The sequence below is a fragment of the Aptenodytes patagonicus genome, chromosome 8, assembly GCF_965638725.1.
Source record: "Aptenodytes patagonicus chromosome 8, bAptPat1.pri.cur, whole genome shotgun sequence".
In the NCBI taxonomy this organism is placed as follows: domain Eukaryota; kingdom Metazoa; phylum Chordata; class Aves; order Sphenisciformes; family Spheniscidae; genus Aptenodytes; species Aptenodytes patagonicus.
The window spans coordinates 22,578,570-22,599,571 of record NC_134956.1 but is presented as its reverse complement, the minus strand read 5'-3'; the positions used below and the strand labels follow the sequence as shown (position 1 = coordinate 22,599,571).

Genomic DNA, 21,002 nt, shown 5'->3' with positions numbered 1-21,002 from the left:
AGTGGTGGAAAATGCTTTGTTGTTTTCTCTCAATTTTTTCCACTTTTCCACTGCTCCCACCGGCTCTGCCAGGGGCAGCCAAGGCAGCTCTCAGGTGTGCACATTACCAGCTCAGTGCACTGGAAGGGGTTTTTCTAGCTGTGAATTTGCCTCATGTCTACACTCAGAGCCTTGCTGCAGGCACCTGAGCTCCCCAACGTCCCCCTACTGTCTGTGCACCCATGGGACACACTGAGAACCATGAACGGCATGACCTGTGCTACCAGTAACGATGCCACATGCACACACAGCGCTGCAACCACAGCAAACCGTGTCAAACAATGCCCGTCCCCCCCTTCATGCCATACCAGTTGGTCACGCAGGCAAGAGGGATCGGAGCCCAAAATACGGAGCAGCCACCCAGCCACCACACCCTGATACCCAGAGCCCCTCTGCTCTCTGCGGCACTTCCAGATGCCGCAATTCAATTTCCTTCACACAAAAAAGCTTCTGAAGAATGCAAAGATAATTAAACCAGACAAAACCACAATAAACATTAATGCAAAACTTCAGCCTTTCGGACTCAGCTTTCCTACAGGAAACTATTTTTGCTAGAATCTCTGTCCTGCTAATTATTAAGCACACAAAGATTTTTGGCTCTTGTAATTTCACTGATTTGGACTGGCACATTTTATCAGCTGACACATTAAAAATGCTCTTTTTTTTTTTTAAGTTATGTTATGACATCTCTCAAATTACATAAAATCCTTGTTAACTGCTGTAGTGTTAACTGCTATATTTTCATGCGTCTTCTAAATACTTTTAGAAGAAAGCAGTAAAATGCCAGAGAATGTCTACACTTAAAAAGAAGAAGAGGTGGTTAAGTTTCACCAGTAATTGGATGTCACATTAAGGAAAGTTAAATTAAAAAAGTGTTAAAAGCCTCTGCCATCGTTTTAAACGCAACACCTTGCAAGAACTGCAAACACTACTGCTGACTCCAACATTAAGACCTAACAGGCTAACAACCTTTCACAAATCAATCCTGCAAAACACTCACAGGCACATTTAGCTTGTATCGCCAAGAAAAACCAACACTATAAGCACATTTTATACACAGCAAGCATGTTTCAAAAACAGCACAACCACACCTGCACAGAACCAAGTCCAACAGGTGTCAGAACAAACTGACATCATGACTTCAAATAAAATTTTAAAAGTTTGGTTCAACATCACTCATTAAAAAAATTAATGAGAAACGTAGCAAATCAGACCATTACTGCCTGCAACGATGCCATGAGAACATCCTTATTCCAGAAGTAACTACCAATACCCAAAGGCTAAGGTGAAGATTTCTCTTTCCCAAATCCCAGGTCAGACTCCCCGTCTCTTGTGCTTTTATTTGGCTTGGTTAGGCAGTTCCTGACCTTTTCAAACTGTCCAAGCAGTGCTGCAACATCAGGACTTCATCCCACAGACATGCTGTAGTCCACTGGCACATGCTACAGATGTTTGCAGCTGCAGGCTCACGTGAAGATGGTCCTAAACTCTTGCAGCCCTGTCCATGGTTTCTTCATCTCCTGCCTCTGGGCTGCACTGATTTCTGAATCTGCTCAGGATGGTCTAAACACTAAATGCAACAGTGCACTGAAAACAAGGTTGACCTGCTTTCTCTCTCTCTGGGTTTGATCTGATTACTGAGGACATTCATAGATGGAGAAAGTATATTTTGTTTGTTTTTAAAGCAGGATCTCATTGATTTTCAATGTCACTTCCACTCCAGAATGGAATTCACTATTTTTGGGTGAGAAGAAATACAACATCGTGACCCAGCAATTCAGCACCAAGACTACCCAATACAGACAATGCCCTGTGTCAACTCTTGCCGACAAAGCATTTTGATTGTGCAAATGAGCTCTAAATCCTTCATCAGTGTAACATCCGAGTGTCCCCTTTCCTGCACCCTGTAGTGTTTTAATTAATGTGAGTAATACCTGCCAAATGTTGCTATTTCATGATGAGTGAGAGAATTGTATGCTTTGCCTCGCACACATTTACTGTCCTTTATATTCATTTGCATTCATGTACATTTAAAAAAGGAGACATTTGCCATGTGCTTTAAATGCGGTCTGGATTATGAAGTAGCAGCTAAAACTGAGCACAGAATGCCTCTTCTAGTGCTTTTCAGACCTGGATATAATTTTAAAGAGTTCTACACATTCTTATCTAGTTTATACCACACACGTGTGTGTGGTATATATATTAGCTGTACCTTTTAACTCCACTTTCCTTTTAAGAAACTTTGGTTGGGTTTGCAGCATTCCTATTTGCATGCCTCATCAGCGCGGATACACAGCTCGGTGCCTTTCGCTCCCTGTCCCCAGGTCCCATGATGTAACCCAGGCTCACTCTTACTGCTTCTCTCTTGTTGCCATTTGACAAGGGTAAAGCTCCAGTAATTCATCATTCATAGACCGCTCCTGCAGCCATAGTTGCAGAAGAGAACATGTTTGTAAATAAAACATTCCTTCACAGTTGTTTGCACATGTCTGTTATTTTCTTGCCCTTTGACCTTTTTATTTTGCTCACTGTTGTTTTGATAAATACAACCATGTTCGAGTAACCATCACCTAGCGCTGCACTGCAGCTAGCACCAAAAGGGATGCTAACCAATTACGAGATTACTTAGTGATTCATAAACTGCAAAAACATATTTAGCTAGTGGTGAAATACAGAAATTGTGAAAGAACAGTAAGACAGAGGAAACCAGAAGCAAGATGGCAGAACACGGAAATCCTGTGTCATTAAAACACAATAAGCCAGTCCCTCAGCTGGTTTAAACTGGCATTCTTTGACAGAAGTCAATATAATGACTTGCATTATTGGAGGTTATCTGTCAGGTCTGACAAACCTTTTCTTTCTCAAGAGGTACAGGGGATGCAGGACACTGCAGGGAGCGATGGAGAGGGCTCTGCTGGGCCACAGGGAGTGATGCTGGACCATCCACGAGGCTGCTTTCCAGATGAAGCATCTTTCCACAGCAAATCTGTACAAACTCAAGCTGTTCAGCTTAACCCACTCGCATCAGCACTGATCCCAAGTGCTTGCTGATACACAAATCTGCATAAAGATACCACGTTGACCAAACATAGGCAAAACGTCTGTTGCACACATTGGTGCTGATCCTACAGCGCAAACTCAACATTTACCTGTATGGCTGGAGCTCTGACAAATTATAAACTCACGTTACAAAGCCGCTTCCTAGTTCTGGGAACTTGTGAGACAGGCATATTAAATGAGCAATAAAATGCAACTTAATGGGGTCGATGTTAAATTAGTTTCAATTATCAAACCCCATTTTAACAAAATGAATGCCTGGCTTACATCCAGGATTCACATAATTTACATGAGAAAGCGCTAGGTTCTCTTTCCTCCCGCTAACTGATGGCATGTCACTCCTTTGCCTTTCATTAGGGAATAACTTCCATATTCTATGCCAAGTACATGAACGTACCAACAAAAGCCAGAAAAAAGAAAACACGCAAATTCAAGCACAAATGGAGTAGAAATCAAGAAATCTAAGCAACTGCTAAACTTGATGAAGCAAAGTCAGAATTAATAAATTTTGGAAAATTCTACACAGATTATTTTCCAATTAGTTGTTTGAAGAGCGTTATCACAAGGATATTACAACAACTAAGAAAACACACAGAGAACCTCTGCTTTTCACAACGAAGAAGGCGGACACAGGCTTTAACATGTACTAAGCTATTTAGATCTTGAAAATAAGAAAACGAAATGCCTTGCATCTGTACGTTACATATGCTGGAAATTAGCTACCATATTTTAAAATGAATAGCTAACATTAGTGAGCACAGATTAATAGAGACCCAGCGCCTGTCCTCCCTCCCTGGAAACAGAGAGGGGACACCAGTGCATCCCAGGGAGCCCACTCCACCCAGCACCACTACTCACTATCACATCAGAGGAAAAAAAAAAAAAAAAAAAAAAAAAAGAGTATCTGCACACCTTTTCCAATTTATAAAATGAGAGACATAGCCATTACTGCTGACTGTTCTTGGCCACTTGACTTGAGAGTTGCAGCTGGGCTTCCCGACTCAGAAGAGGCATCATCTTTATATTGCTACAGAGAGCATTTTTATTCCAGTTGAGGAATACATATTTCAGTAAGAGTTTGACTATGTGCCGCGCTGCCTTTTAGACTTGTTTTTCTCCTTAAGTACTTCAGTGTTCCTAACCTGGAGTGACTGAAGACAGCCAATACACGTGAACATACACACAATGGCAAAAGTACCTTCCAGCTTGCTCTCATCCAGGTGCCCTGGTTACAGCTGGACCCCACAGGCTGTCCTTCAAGACCCTATCAACCCCTCCCTACCCCCAACTCTCCCTGTTTTGATGTCCATAAGAGATTTTTTTGGGGTCTCTTTCAATTATTTTTTCAGAGCTGTCACGTTAGCCATCATTTCTATACTGGCAGATGTACCACTTCTCAGCCTGTGCTCTGGTCTCACATCTTTACCTCTTTCAGAGATACTTCCTTCCTCAAGGAGAAAACCACAAGAACAAAGCTTGACTCTCCTTAAGCCTTTCTTCCTACTTTTTTTACTTTAATTGGTAGGAAGCATCATCCCTTATAGTAGTATTTGCAATTTCAGAGTTGCCTGTATTTACTTTGTCTGGGTATGGTCATGGTGTACTTGTGCATCAACCAAAAAGAAGGCTGGAGACCACTGGCATACTATGGGCATTACACATTCAAGGGGATCACAAAATCATGACAAATGTGCGAGGTGAAAGAACATGATACTTCAAGTTATTGCCAAATCACCACAACCAGGGTTGCAGCAGTAAAGCTCAAAATTACAACAATGCTATTATTTGCTTCATATATAATTCCCCTTTTAAGTTAAGGGACATTATAAAAGACAACCTGATGTAGATTACTTGACACCAAGAATTTGGAAGCAGTTTTTCCATAGCTGAGGAAGTATGCATTTCTCATCTTCATTCCACTTGTGCATCCAGACGCCTCCAGCCCCCCTCCAGCCCCTTTTTATCTTGCTGTGTCTTCTGCATTACTCCTTGCTTTCATACCCCAGAAAGCCCAGCCATCAACCTGCCTTCTTTCAAGTCCCTCTTCAGATGTTTTCTAGTAAAGCCCACACAGCGTGAACCTAGAGAAAATGCCATTTCACGTGGACCATATGAAAAATGGAAGGAGAGTGAATGCTACAGGAATAAAGCTTGATCTGACTCTCAGCAAGCGTTTCATGTTGTCCGATTACACAGACAGCAAGCTTGCAGGGGCAGGAATAATTTATTCTTCCAAGTCTCACTGAACACCCATTATATTATCTGCTTTTCACAAGTAAAAACAACGACAATATTCTGAACTTTGTCAGGGATCTATTTTGCAGCCATGAAGGCTTAGAAGGTACAAATTAAAAGACGGTATGGCAGGTATTTCAGACACAAAGAGGAAGCCATCTAAATTCATGCTGTATTCAACGTGCACTGGCCAGAGTTCAAACAGAGCCTTCTCGGACATACTACTTGTTTTCTTTTTAGCTATGCAATATGGACATGGGATGTTTTATAAATGACAATTTTCCTTAAAACAGATGCAATCTTCATACGTTCAAACTCAGAAAAGTGGAATTAAGACACATCAATATATTAAGATAGATATATTTTTCATACTTTCACTGACACCTGGAAAGTTTAATGAAGTTGAAAGTCACCAACTTCAGCTGAAGATGCTGACTGCTGGCTTGTTAATTAGTTACCTGTCTCATTGATTAGCAACTTCTGCAGTACTCGATTATAAATGGTTGTAATGCTTGCCTTGCTTCACAGCCTAATTAATATGATGTAGACTATTTAACAATTGTGTCTTAGTTTGATTTATGAAGCTAAAAACATATTTTATTGCAAAATAAAAAATTCGAATACGTAAGGAAAAACAAATTGAAGCACTGAAGTGATAATGTGCAAGTTTTGCTTTTTCATCATAATATACAGGAAAACTTTTCTAAAACTTGCAATAATGAGTCAGTGCAGCCTGTCATGAGTATATCCTTAATTTCAGAGCACAGACTGTCACAGCATTTGACAAACGCTTCAATAAACCAGCATTAAACAATGTTCAGATGAATGAGCTGCACTATAGCATTCTGTGCTCTATTCATTAAAAGCAGTATTTATTGCGAGCAGCCCACTTACTTGCCATAGACTGACTTTGAGCCGAAACTTGCAAGAATACATAAGCATCTGTTCTATTTAATGGCCCAAATCCTGTAAGACCTGGAGCACTTGTGACAACCAGCGCCTAGCTGCAGAAGGCAACATGCATTTCTAGGAAAGACCCTACAAAATCATGCAGATGTAGTGAAGAGCCTCACTTTCTGCTATGGATAACATTAGCCAGCAGTGCTCTGCCAGCCTATTTACACATTTAGAATCATAGAATCATTAAGGTTGGAAAAGACCTCTACGATCATCGAGTCCAACCGTCAACCCAACACCACCATGCCCACTAAACCATGTCCCTAAGCGCCTCATCTACATGTCTTTTAAATACTTCCAGGGATGGTGGCTCAACCACTTCCCTGGGCAGCCTGTTCCAATGTTTAACCACTCATTTAGCTGTCAGTAATGGGTAATTCTGTTATTGCCCACATTTATAGTACTATAATTATCAAAGTTGAATTGACCCTTTCCCCTTTTATTCCGTTTGGATGATCACCCTTGATTGCTGCTTAGCTAAAAGACCTTTATCCAAATAATAATGATCGCTGCCAACATCATTTTCGGTCAGTTAACGCTCTGCTGCATGAGGTAAGGGCAGAAGGCAAAACCAAGGGATTTAACCCCACAAGTCTGAGCGGAAACTAATGGTTCTGAAATGATTAAAATACCCACGCCAGTGTGGAGAAAAGGGAAAGAAGTTTTGTACCTATGCAGGGCAGTCTCAGGGGATGAAATGTTTACACAGAGGCAGATTTCTGACTAGTTATGCCAGACTCTCCCCAGCAATCCAAGATAAACAGCAGTAAACACAAGCTCCAAACTGAAATCTCAAGAAGTGGGAGAACAGTGTCTGTCATGCAATGAATACATATATCATTATTTCTAGATATACATTGTAGCCCAGTATTGCAGTTCTCAGACCATACAAAGATGCAGTTGTCTAAATCAAATCCCAGAGACAGAGCCAGCAACAAGCCCCAGTGCCCGACCCGGCAAGTTTTGCATTGCACCGCATCTCCTACCATCTCATTCTCCTCAATGACCACAGAAGCATTACAAAATGAGGTCCCTTTCCAATAATATTTAGGTTTTCTAAGAATCATACAGTATTTTACCTATAAAGCAACAGACTAATCACCTCAAATTTTGCCAGAAAACTTCATTTTTATTGGCAATAAGGAAGTATTCTGGGTCCATATTCTCCCTAATTTGATAGATGCTTGGAAAGGTAGGTATTTTTGCAACTCCCTAAATGAGATTTAATTTCAATACCTACATACTAATTCAAATGCAAAGAAGCTAAATTGAAAAGAGGCATCGCATAAAACGCACAGGGGATCAATACACAGCCAGATAGCTAGAACATCTGCTTATAAAAATGTCTGTATAGTCTCTGTTTTACTTGAGGTGCACCATCTTACCTCAATAACTTTTGAGAAAAATGTAATTAATTTGCAAGTCCATCTGGGCAAGTTTAAACACAGAAAAACATAATATACCTAATCATCTGCATGTAGAAGAAAAATGAGAAAATTGCATTGATATGGTCTCTAACTTTATAATTTGGGAAATTATGGCCTAAATCAGAGTCAGGTCACATCTAGTGAGGGCTTCACTACTGACAGATCACCAATGTAAAATGGGTACAGACCTCTTGTGAGGCCGAGTCAAATCCTCTGCAATCACAGAAAAACTTGCCATATAATCCCTAAATAAGCATAAATTACACATAATCACATACATTTCCTTAGCTCCCCTTTACAGCTTCGTACAGCAGAATGATACTGTAGAATCCCACTTTGGCAGCTGAAGTCTTCTGGTTTCAGTTTAAACGAATTGTTGCCCACTTCAGATTTAATTGTTCTTATCCCAGTGCCCTCTTAGCTTGAACAATTCTTCCCCTCTGAAGTTTCTTCCCCTCTCACTCTTCATTTCTCTAGTTTAAACCATTCTTTTTTCATCTCCAGCTTCAGTTGCTTCACGCTAGAATTACATGTCCTCTAGTTTCAAACCTCTGTACTACAATACATAGTACCAAATTAATATTAGTTATTATTATCACCCATCACCACCACCTGAACAGCACCTTTAATTCTGTTTACACATTTATATGTATTAAGGAAGCTTCTGTCCATCCTTAGAGACAGTCTAGGCTTGCCCAGGAAACACAGCAAACTGGCATTACGGGAGAAGAAATAGCCAAATGAAGTTTCTAAGCAGGGTTTTCATTTCAGCAGCAAACTTCGACAGGCTTGGACGAGAAGACAAGGGCAGATGCACGTGGTGGTGCTGATGACCCCACTTCTTTGACTTTTCGGCCCAAATTGAAATAAGAATTTTAATTGTAAGAAGTTTGTAGAACTTTTCCCTGACATTAGAGGAATGCTTTCTAGCTTGAGCTCAAGACACCTGAGCTCTAATCAGCAACAAAAAGTACAAGGAAAGGACCTTCCCTGGGTGGACTCCAGCACAAGTGCTGAGGAAGGGAACGGACCTCTGCCAGCTCCTGCATCACTTCCACGGCATGTTTCGGCATCCCACACTGCCAACCATTATCCACAGCAAACTATAATGCTCACTGTCTTCACTTCATCACTTACAGCTGTTCTTGCCTCAAAAGCCTTTACTTTTACAGCAGCACGTCCCATTAACAACACAACTATCAGCTATAGCAAAATTGTCCCTTGACATGGCAAGAGCACATCTAACATGGATCAGTTTAACCATATTCAACAGGCGGTAATGTTGCCTGAGACACGGGTAGAGTTGACACCAGAGGTAAAACCAATGGTTAACAGTCTTGGGGAGCTTAACTTCACACTGGAGTCCTGGTTTTGATTAGACTATTACCAGACACTGCCAGGAAATGGATAAAATATAATTCCATGACTGTTAAAAACTTAACAGCATTTGCCACAGCAAGTGCCATACCCCTGCAGAAGTAACCTGTATCTTTGCCCAAGCAACCCATCTCTACCCCACCCCTCACTCCATTTGGGGCTGGTGACCCTGCTACCCCCTCCGCTCTCCTGCAGCAGAAGTGCCCACAGAAGCACAAGTCAGCTGGCATACAGATGTTTGTTCCAGCAGAAACACGCTAAAAATAGGGAAAATACAGAGAACGAACAGTTCTCATCTCCCACAGGGGCCCCACCATGTACTGTCCTCTCCTGCTGGCAGCAGCCTGCCCCAGCTGAGAATGAGAGTGGCCTTTTACTCCAGAAAATGCCTTTTAATTCCAGAAAATGCCTGTCCAAAGCACTCCGCTGGAGTAACTATTCAGCACCGCCTTTTATTGGCAATTTAAAGCACATTTTTAGGTAGCTTTTAAAAACTTTTCTGAAGGAAAACCAGTGCACTCATGGCAATAATCTCCAACAGTGTTTGCTCTGACAGTAAAATTACATGATCTTAAATATTCAGTTTTCAGTGGAAAAATCTATACTCACAGCTAGCACACTGTGTTGTTGGCGTTACGCCACTGCTCTCCTGTGTCCTCATCACCCACCACTATGGCGACAGACAGATTCTTTAGCGATCCTCAGTAGAACCGTGACATGATAAAGGTGTTGCAATCGAAACTCTATTTTAACCTGGACCCCGTGCAGAGCGGGACATTTCACGAAACTTGTCCCTGAGGCCCTCTGCACATCTAAGCAACTTTAACGAATGCCCGAAACCCTCTGCAGATTGGGTCATTTTAACACATTCACCATAACCTGAGCTCAAAGGACACGTAGAACACTCACTCAGCCCTCGGCAGAGGCACCAACGGCGGACTCCCCTCACCCGGTGCCCCACAACCCGGGCCCCGCCGCCGCTCCGGCCTGCCCACCCGGTGCCTGCTGCTGCTGCGCAGTTTTATAGGCGGCGCGTGCTCGTACGCGCCCCTGTCCCGCCATCTCGTCCTGATTGGCCCGGGCGCCCGGGACCCCTTTAAAGGAGACACGCGTACGTGACCAGCTCGCCCGCAGCTAATGGCCGCCTACCCACAAGATGGCGCACCCGGGGTGAAGAGTAGGGGGCCCCAGTCACAGCTCTTTCCACAGCATTTGAAAATGCAGGAGCTTAAAGTGAACAAAAAAACCCCCTCGAATAATTCAGAAAAAAACCCAAAGTATTAAAGGCAAGCCAGATCTCAACTGCAAAGCCTTCTCCGGTGAGCTTCAGTGACAGCTTACCGAGCGCTGTGAAGCCAAGGGCTGGGTCGTGTTTGAGAAGTGATTATATTAATAGGAGTCATTCAGTGCTTTATCTGTTCCAAGTGCTATGCAAACATTAATTAGGCAGTTGGGTACAGAAATGCAAAGTGCTGCAGAACTGACCAAAATACAGATTAATTACTTACGGAATTGCAACAGATTAATCATTTTCCAGCTACCCACTACCATCAAAGCACCAGTCATGGGAACTACACAGCACCAGAAAAAACGCTGAACAAATTGAATTGCTGCATCATTTATAGAAGACCATCATTTAATATGTACAACAGTACTTCTTGGTTTAATTATTTATATTCAGACATGAAATTAGCAGAATTTCTTTTGTACGTAACCTACATCTGCTTGGATAGGAACATGAATTCAAATAGGCCTCTGAATATTCATCTTTGTATGAATTTTGAGTTTTAATTTTTAACAGAGCTGGACGCCTGATTTCATTGGAATGTATTGATATAAATTATGGTGATTTTTGTCTAACAATGGAAAACACTTGACTATATATTGTTTTTTTTCCCCCACAAATTACATAGCCATGCTTTAAATATTCTGGTCTGAACCACTGCTGAGGTATTGGTTATGCTGTATCAGCATGTGACAAAAGGAGAAAGAATGCCTGGACAGGCATTTATAAAGAATATTTTCCTGTAAAAAACGGTTTTGAGGAGAAAAAAAAAAAAAACGCCAAAACCCCACCACATTGAAAATAAGCTCTACAGAAATATTTCCCTTTTTTTTCTGACTTCTGCTATCGCGTGCATATTTCTAGATGAGCAAACAGCATTTTTCAGCAGATAAAAGGTGAAACAATGCCTTTGTTCCTCCTTAATCAAAAATATGATAGAATTTGATACTGAAAAAAATATGATGCTGTCCCTGGATTTGAAGAATTAAGCACGGGTGTTGCTGGGATATCATGACACCAGTAACAGGCTTCCCTGTACTGAGAGCCAGCAAAAAGCCTGTTAATAAACACCACTCTAACCCCTATTCTGATGGCTGAAACGATGTATAAACTTTGCACATGTGGTCTTCTCCATATTAATTCATCTTACCTTTTCAGATGTGACAGGCAATACGGCTAATATCTAATTCTGGATACCTGGACAATTGTGAAACTCCAGCTTTTCACGTAACGGAGTGTAGACATGCATGGAAATTGCAGAGTGACCTACACAAACCACTCTGGGGGAGCAACACAGGTATTTCTAAGTTTCAGGATCACCTTCCACGTTCCACTAAAAAATTGCCAGCCATCTTTGTGCAGCCCATTTAATCTGTTGTAAAACAAAGACTTACACAGCTGGGAGGTTTCATGAAGAAGCCAATTTAGCAGAGAGAAAGAACAGTTTCCTTACTCATTCACATCAGTGTAAAACAAATACTAGATTCAGTATTTGGCTTGTGCTTTCTGGAGCTACTTCAGTCACCCCTCCAGGAGCGTTGAACAGATACAGCTGCAATAGCACATTCCCTTTGACAAAACAAACTTGTTGAAACAGAAGCATTATTATAGAGCTACAAGACAAATTCGTTTATTGAAGCTATTGTGTTTACGCAGTGCTTGCTAAGAAAAAAGGAGGCCAGTCTTGCTGGCTGGTGTGTTTGTTGTGAGTGGAAATCTTTCTTTTTAAATGGCAAGACCAAGCAGAAGGACAGAAACAACAGCCTCCAAGAAAAAGCCGAGGTGGAGACTGGGGGCAGGAGAGCAAGCCAGACTCCAACCACACACATGACACACCAGAGCATAAACACTTCTCAGAAGCTACTAGGTTCCTCTTTTCTTTTCTGTCAAAACACGAGTGGATCTTCACGGGTTAAATTACATTATAAAATATGCATATGCACACGCACACTCACAGGTCTAATGCATCTACATGACTGCAGCTCATTAACATGCAAATATGACTTCAACAGTGAAACTCACTGGTACAGGAAGTTAATGAGGCAAAGAATTGCATAAGTCACAAAAATACAGAAAATTTCCTTTCATACTTGTCCAGCACATTACAGGCCTATGTCCCATCTTCATTAACACAAGTCGGTTTGGCTCATCCTGTGCAATGTCTTTTGTTTACCCGTTGCTGTTCCCAGGCTGTACGCACATGCATTTCAGGGTATATGGTAGCTCTGCGGGGCTGCCCAAGAGAGAGCATTTGTTAACAAAGTCACGACTTAAAGAGCTGTGTGGTTTTTTTCACAGCCTATTCTGCCTCTCATCTTACTCTCCAAAACTTTAAATTAGCACCACCACAACTGCTATTTAAGGAATCTGACGGCTCTAACAAATCAGAGCTATTTGGCACCAAAGGAATAATTTGCAGTTACTGCTTCCCAGAGCTGACACCTGAAGAAAAGACTCCTGAAAATATAACCAGAAACCCTGAATTGATATACATCAACTATCGAGTCCAAAGAAAGCATCGTTAGTTTTTATCAGTATGACCTCAGAACAACCAGCGAGAAAAGTAGGCTGAAAAATATGGTCCCAGGTTGGGTGATGGATTGAAAGGGGGTGGTAGGCTTAGAAATACCTTCAGCAGTGCTGCTGCATTTTTGAGGGAGGCTGGATAGCTCCTGAAATTATTAGTAGATTTGCACCTCTGGGTAGCTGGTTTAAGTACGTCCCAGGATTGATCTAGCTTTCCTATCTGAGTGTTTTATCCTGCTGTGAAGAACTGTAATATCTGAACACCCAGTATATAAAATCAATAGCAATATCCCACGCAGACTGTGAACAGCTCTGGCACGTCTTTCTTCTCCTGGCACGTTGGCAGCGGCGGATAACTGGTACCCTTAACGACACGTTTGGATACTCTAAGTGCTTCGGGATTGACAGCTGTTTAATGGCTTGAATGATACGAGTTTGGAAGTTTTCATGCAATTTCTAGTGAACAGATGTTCATTTAGGCAGCACAAAAGAAAAAAAAAAAACAAACAAGTAGCTGCTGGGACTGGCAGTAGCTGGAGCCCACCGGCTGTCCCCGAAGGGGCACCGGAGCCATTGTGGCACAGGGACGGTGGGGCCGCACGCCTCCACGGGGAGTTTTGACAGGGCAACACACAAAAAGCTCATCCTCCACCAGCTGTGCTGCTCTCTGCGGCAGAGACAAAGACGAGAGTGATACCTGGGCTATGTGTCCAACACTGATTACAAGAACTAAATACAAGTATTCAATTTTCAGGTTTAAGCTTATTTTCACAGGTAACTTAATACTTAACACAGTTTCCCAGTCATTTGAGGGTCCACAAAGCACTATGGAGGGTTGTTAAATAACTATTCTGCATCCTATTTTTACCCTTTTTTTTCTTTGTATAATTCAGTTCTTAATCTTTTTCTCAAGGATGGGTCAATGGTTTGATCAACATGAAAATAAAATATTGCTTCCTAACTTTTTTTTTTTAACTTAGAATTTAAGAAGAATTTAAGAGAAGAGCAATGACTATCTATTGTAAACAGAAGGAAAGTTTCCATCCCTCCTGGGTAGCCTTGAAGCAGAGCCACCGTGCAGGGCAGCGGGAGGAGCAGTGCCCCAGGAGAAGCGGGCAGCCTCAGGCTCCCCACGCCTCCCTGCTGTCGGGCAGGACACAGCTTGGGAAGTTACTCGTCTCTTTTGAGCTTTTTAGTTGGGATCAACAGCTGAAGTTCTCCGAGAGCAGCATAATTACCAGCAGGGGCAAACAAGCCTCCTGAAACTGGGTTAAAAAAAAAGTAGAACGTAAAAATAAAAAAAAAAATTAAGAAGGGCTGAAGGGTTGTCTATGAACTTTTGTTTTACAGCTTTGTGCCTTTTGTGTGGAGCTGCTAAATAGCAACTACTAAAATTAACTACTTTATGGTCACCTCCTCCCGCCTTGCAGAGCACATCATAGAATCATAGAATCATAGAATCATTGAGGTTGGAAAAGACCTCTAAGATCATCGAGTCCAACCGTCAACCCAACACCACCATGCCCACTAAACCATGTCCCTAAGCGCCTCATCTACACGTCTTTTAAATACCTCCAGGGATGGGGACTCCACCACTTCCCTGGGCAGCCTGTTCCAATGTTTCACCACTCTTTCAGTAAAGAAATTTTTCCTTACATCCAATCTAAACCTCCCCTGCCGCAACTTGAGGCCATTTCCTCTCGTCCTATCGCTTGTTACTTGGGAGAAGAGACCGACCCCCACCTCGCTACAACCTCCTTTCAGGTAGTTGTAGAGAGCGATGAGGTCTCCCCTCAGCCTCCTCTTCTCCAGGCTGAACAACCCCAGTTCCCTCAGCCGCTCCTCATCAGACTTGTTCTCCAGACCCCTCACCAGCCTCGTTGCCCTTCTCTGGACACGCTCCAGCACCTCGATGTCCTTCTTGTAGTGAGGGGCCCAAAACTGAACACAGTATTCGAGGTGCGGCCTCACCAGTGCCGAGTACAGGGGCACGATCACTTCCCTACTCCTACTGGCCACACTATTTCTGATACAGGCCAGGATGCCATTGGCCTTCTTGGCCGCCTGGGCACACTGCCGGCTCATGTTCAGCCGGCTGTCGACCAGCACCCCCAGGTCCTTCTCTGCTGGGCAGCTTTCCAGCCACTCTTCCCCAAGCCTGTAGCACTGCATGGGGTTGTTGTCGATGCAGAACAAGACGATGCAAGGCGTCCAGTACAGTTTCCTCCTTAACTTCAGAATATTTAACAGCCAGTTCTGAATGTGTTTACATAGTCCATAACACCACAGCGCTACGAAAAAAACACTCGCATAGGTCCAGGAAGCATCCCGAGTGCGTTAGCTAACAGCACTGCACCCAAACGAGTTAGCCCTGCTTCATGGTAACGCCATAGCTCATGCAGCAAAGTCCCCTCCATGCCTACAGCCGGCTCGTACAACATTGCAGGCAGACACAGGAACTTCCAAATTTAAATCTTGTTGAAAGAAGTCAGCCCAAAGCACCACATGACTACGTCCTTTAGCAAAATGAAACAATTTCCTCGCTCATCACGTAATATAAAACTCGCACAAAACTTCTGGCAGTCCTCTCCCCGTAACTCTGTTAAATCTCCCTCAGCAGGACAGAGAAACCGATGCCATGCCCTGAAGATTTTCAGTGCACTGCAAAGATGAGAAAAAATGCCATTGCAGAATAGTGTGGGGAAAGCCAGTGCTTATGAGATGCATTTTTCTAAAAATCAGATGTAAAAGATAAGGACAACGCCCCCAAACACATTCTCCTGAAACTTTATTTTGCTGACCCTAGACATTCTGCAATAGATGTTTTAAGTGTAAAAATTACAATTAGAAAATATTTTGCATGCTTTTGTTTTTCCACTATTTTGTCTATTTGTTTAAAATAAAGGCTCATACTTCATGTATTCCCGCAGCCTAACTTCTCTAGGGTTGCAATTCCTGAAACACGTGTGGCACTGCATTGCAGAATCTCTCTGCATCCAATTTTCTGCCAGCTCAGAAACTGTCATAGCACATTTAGAAAGACTTGGAACCAAATTTCAAAAATAGGTACCTGTAAGTACCGGAATAAAAGTGGCTTTGTGTTCAGTAGAGCTAAGCAGAAGAAAGTAAACACCATTATAAGTAGTTTGCTATTACCTAAAATGCTGAAAAAGTACCCTGACAATGTGCACATATAAAAGGGAAGAAAGCACAAGTTACTAAACAAAGCAGTAAAACATTCTGAGCGCCAAGCAGCAGATAAATTAGAGCAATCCAGATGAACACCAAGGTGACATAAACATTAATGAAAACGTAACACCCCCCCTCAGAACAAAATACATGTTAAAGAATAATAATGCCAATTCAAGGAGGAAATAAGCAACGATAGCTGAACAGCAAAGCGAGAGAGACTCAAAATAGACTTCAACAGCCCCGGTGTGATCGCAGCACCCGCTCTGCCCGTGGGGCGCAGAGCTGTCGGTCCCGGCGCAGAGGCATGGGTGGAGTGATGCAAGCCTGGTTCCCCCAGTTCACCGAGCAGCAGCTGACAAGCAACTCCTTGCGCGTGAGAAGGGCAGTAAAGCTTTGGTGCAAGCTTTGCTGACCCTCTGCAAATCTGAAGCGTCTTCCAAGAACTGTTTCAGCTCCAGGAAAAAGGCACATTCCTCGGAAATTTCATTTTGCTGGGAATGCTCAAAACATTGCAACTCTCAGGGAAGAAAAAGTTAAACAAGGGCAGTTACAGAAGATGGTTATATCGCTGAAATATGTTATTCTAATTATTTGTTAAATGGAGCGAGGTCTTAGCTGTAACATAACACCATTTTAATGGGATTTAAAGCTATACTCCACGTAGGTTTAATTGAGCATTGAAACACTTAGCAGAGAACATGGGAAAACAACTTTCATCAACAGCAACTTTGAACTGGAAACAGGTAGAGCAGACCTTTGAAACACTGCACTTTTGCTGTGGAGATACTGATCAACAGGAAAAGGAGCTTGTTAAGAGCGTCGGCTTGATCTGTTCAGCAACCTTTCGTAATGCCGGTCATGGAGCAGGGACTTATTTTGCCATTTTATCGCTGGCATATAAAATGCAGTACTCTTTTGCATTAATGTGAAATACAGCGGCATTCTTAAATCAGAAGTTTTAAAATGACGCTTTACCTGCAAGGCACACCATGAATGATTGCAGCACGAGCAGTTCCCATAGCAACCTCATCTTCAGCTTCCTGGGTCAGAGGAGATGAGTCCGGTAACTTCAGATGAGAATGGGGCTCCTTGGAAAATTTAGGCAACCTTTAATCTGTAAAAAAGACAGATTACAAGGAGACTTAGGATTGCTGCTCCTTCTGTTTCTGACAGTTTGTTTTTCTTTCCAGGAAAGTCGCATCTGAAGACCAACAAAGAAACTTTTTTAAACATTTCATTTAAAATCATTCTGAGGAATGATTTGCAAATTTGGTTTACTCTGCAAGTTCTACTAACAATCTTCTTTTCTTCTTCTCCAGATCAATGCTCTAGATCTGAAGAAGAAAAAAAGAAGATTGTCAGTAGAAATGCACAGAAACTTGCAGAGGAAACCAAATTTGCAAAAGTAAGGGTCTGTGTACGCTGGGTACCAGATGAGGATTATGAATTGTAAAGCCTGTATCTGCATCTTCCACTTGGGTGTTGTGAGATTTCTTCTGTCTCTCAATTCTGTCATCAGCAGATTCACTCACTGCCTCTCTGGCGTGATCTGAAGTGTAATTAGTTAACTCTGTAGATCACAGTTAAGAGGGAAGTTAGGAGAATTACTCTCACTTTTCTCTACAAACATCATCCAGTATGTGAAGGATACCATCTCTGCAAGGCAGCACTTTCTAGGAAATGTTCCCACCCTGCTCAGGAAAGGGGGATACTTTTCCCATTTCACCCTCATTCTCATTGATCTAAAATTCTTCAAACAAAAAAAACCCCTTAAAACATGTCCAGGTAAAACCTCATCTTTTCCTCACAGTCTGTTACAACTTGTCAATAGTTAAAGTTTGTAAGCAGGCAATTTGAAGACTTTCTCAGCTTATCACTGCAAAGTACCCCCCCCCGCAACCCAAGGGGGAAAAAATGCCTCCTTTTATGAAAGGAACCTTTTCCAGAGCAGGCATTTAAATATTAAAAATAAATAAATCAAGTCAGACACACATTCTTATAATTTATTCATATCACTGAAGGCTGGAAGTTAAGGGGCCTTCGTGCTTACAAGACAAACTGCATGACTAATAGCATGTGAAGGGGTATCATGAGAGGTCTCTGCTTGCTTTTGTGAGTTAAAATTGATAAGATTCTTCTAATAAAGTCAGGTTCAATGCACTGAGAAGACTAAGAATCTTCTGAACTGAAGATGCAACTTTGAAGGGGGGTAGAGATTAATTGAATATATTTATCTATTCTCACACAGACTGATTAGGCTAGCTGGGGGTTAGCAGGAAGAACTAATCAATGAAAACTAATAACATCTTAAGTGAATGATTAGAATATTAATTATTAATTTTTGAAGGAAAATGTCATCATAGACCTTTATATTGATTGACATAGTTAAGCAGTTACTCTTCATGTTTATAGCGAACTCAAGAAACATATTTTTTTACCCTATATAGTCTTCATACATGGACAAATACTATTTTTCCTCTAAGCACCATATTCTGTTGGTTGTAACTGCACCTATACAGGAGATTTCTACCAAAGGCAAGTCACTCTTGGTTTTACGCTAGTTTAAATGAGATTTGAGATAAATCTTGTATTCACCAGCAGCTGCTGAAATTCTTTTGTGTTCTCGTTTTCCCACGTATTATTCCCATCAATAAGCCCATCGTGTCACTTAAAAGGCTTCTCTTCATTACACTGCAATGCAATGCTTCACGATTGTTCTCCTCACTCTCTGCAATAAGCTACGTGGGACTGAAACAGAACAATCACTTACAGCCTTCGACACCTAATTAAAAACACAAGAAGTATAGCACTTAGCAACTTAACCTACTGCCAGGAACCCATCTAAAGCACCCGCAGACCCGTCTGCAAGCTGCCAGCATGCGGAAGGGCTGACCAAAATCACTCCTGCTACGTGTATTAATAACAACGGCACTCAGCTTCTCAACTGCCTGTAAGCGGTAGCAAGAAAATATAGTATCTGCCTTCCGGTTAAAAAACCTAGGAATATAAAACCCCAGATCCGACTGAAGTCAAGCAAAATGCCTCTGTTCTACGGGCTCCGAGAATGGTGCTTCTGGAGACTTGATGGAGATGAAGGACAGTTCTTCACGGAGGACCATGGAGATTGGCTGTCCTGTTTGCAAGTCCCAAGGCTGTTTGCATCACATCCCTGACACTCCCTTCAAACCGGGATTGTTCTTTTAGTATTTTATTCCCTAGTATTCCATAGATGCAAGAAAATTCTTGGTTAGTCTTCAATTCATTACTCCTCCCCACTGCAGCTTCTCTTACCAGAGCTTCTCCTGACTCACCACCCCTTTGGGAAAAATTCTGTCCACTCTCTGGTTTTTGCAAACTGATTTTTTTTTTTTTTTTTTTTTTAACCTCAGGAAATCATGCTTCTCTAAGCATTTTAAAAACTAATACAAAAAATTTCAAAAATATTAATGTAAATTAGTTTTTAGCTTGCAAGGGCATTAAAAATAGCAGGCTCTTTCCTCCCAAGATGTTTTGACAAAATCACTGGGTCTTACTTTCAGCCAAAAATAAAAGCTGTGCTAAAAATACACATTTTCAGTACTCAGCGCATCTAATTATTAGGTCCAGTGAAAAAGCTGAAAGTCTTCCCTATTACTTGGTCATTCAAAACGTAGTCCAGAGAACCAGCAGACATCAGAGGGTCACGCATGTGCTTCAAAGAAAAATTTTCAGCTATCTGAATGGAAACAGTCGCTTCTGGTATTAACGAACTGTCTGTATGTGGGACAGACTCCCGTTGGTATTTCCATCGATGTTAACGGAAACTCCATGCACTTATAGCCAAAGTAGATACCCTGTAATAATCACCTTAGGATATATTCCTAGAAGAGGCTCTAGCATATATCATTTTCTAAATACATGGAGTACTACCGCATTCTGTTGTCATGCCCAGAATTGCCACTGCTGGATTAGTATCAGAGCTTCAGAAGCACCATCTCCCTGGTGCTCCGTAACAGCCCTCCCAGGAGCAGCCCTGAAAATAGGTACCTGGAGACTCAGCTGCCAGCTGAGCCCTGGCCCTGCATAACCACACACCAACCCGTGCCCTGACTTTTACTGATCCATCTCCTAACACGGGCTAATATGTTACAGAAAGTTTCCCAAAGAGAAATGATGCCTGTCTTAGCAGAAAAAGTAGGGAAAAGTAAATTAGATGATTACCATTAAAAATATTTTCCTAAGGTTAAAATATGGCGGTATTCAAGATACGGCTGCATTTTCATTTTTCATGATAGTTCCCTATTTCACATGTGAATGAGTCCAATCTTCAAAATGTTTTCCTGTAAACATAGCTGCTATTCATATCAGCAGGCCCATTGTTCAGAGCTGTGTAAAAACTGTCAAAACACGTCGACTTTTTATGGCAACAACTTTAGGAAAGGCAACATTTGTGCATGAGCAAAAGATACATAATTGAAAAGATCCTTCCCATTTCTAAATGTTTTCTGACCATAAAATCCCAGGGGGTTTTGCACTGCTTCTGAAGGAGAATATGAGGCCTGAAAACTTGCAAAGTTTAATATTTTATTTCCAGAAGGAAGCATGTGTAGTTTCAGCACTATACAAGTTACTTTTTCAAGATGAAAATGACATAGCTGTGCTTCAGGTTGGAAATGCATCCCATTAGAAAACCTACTGCTAACACACACGTGCAGATGTCTTTTTAACTTTACTTTTGGCAGTGCATCCATTGCAGAGTCTTTTGAAAGGCACCTTTGTTTGTAATTGGATTCTGATGAAGAAAGTTGACTCCAAGAGCTCTGACTGCAATCAGGTATGAGGAAAAAAAAAGATGCATGCAGTAGAAATATTTGTGGTGAATTTTTCTGAGTTAGTAGGCATGGCTCTTCGTCAGGAATTCGATTTGG

At 41.9% G+C, this 21,002-nt stretch overlaps 1 protein-coding gene across 4 annotated transcripts in view; it reads right to left on the bottom strand.

Moving 5' to 3' along the window:
- Positions 1-21,002, bottom strand: part of LOC143164264 (contactin-4) — a 357,652-nt gene that overhangs the window by 155,386 nt on the left and 181,264 nt on the right. For all 4 annotated transcript variants that reach the window (XM_076346685.1, XM_076346684.1, XM_076346687.1 and 1 more), the window contains one exon: positions 17,071-17,209. In XM_076346685.1, the coding sequence (XP_076202800.1) occupies positions 17,071-17,125 (55 nt within the window). In that variant the 5' untranslated portion in view covers positions 17,126-17,209. The remainder of the gene's footprint in view (positions 1-17,070; positions 17,210-21,002) is intronic.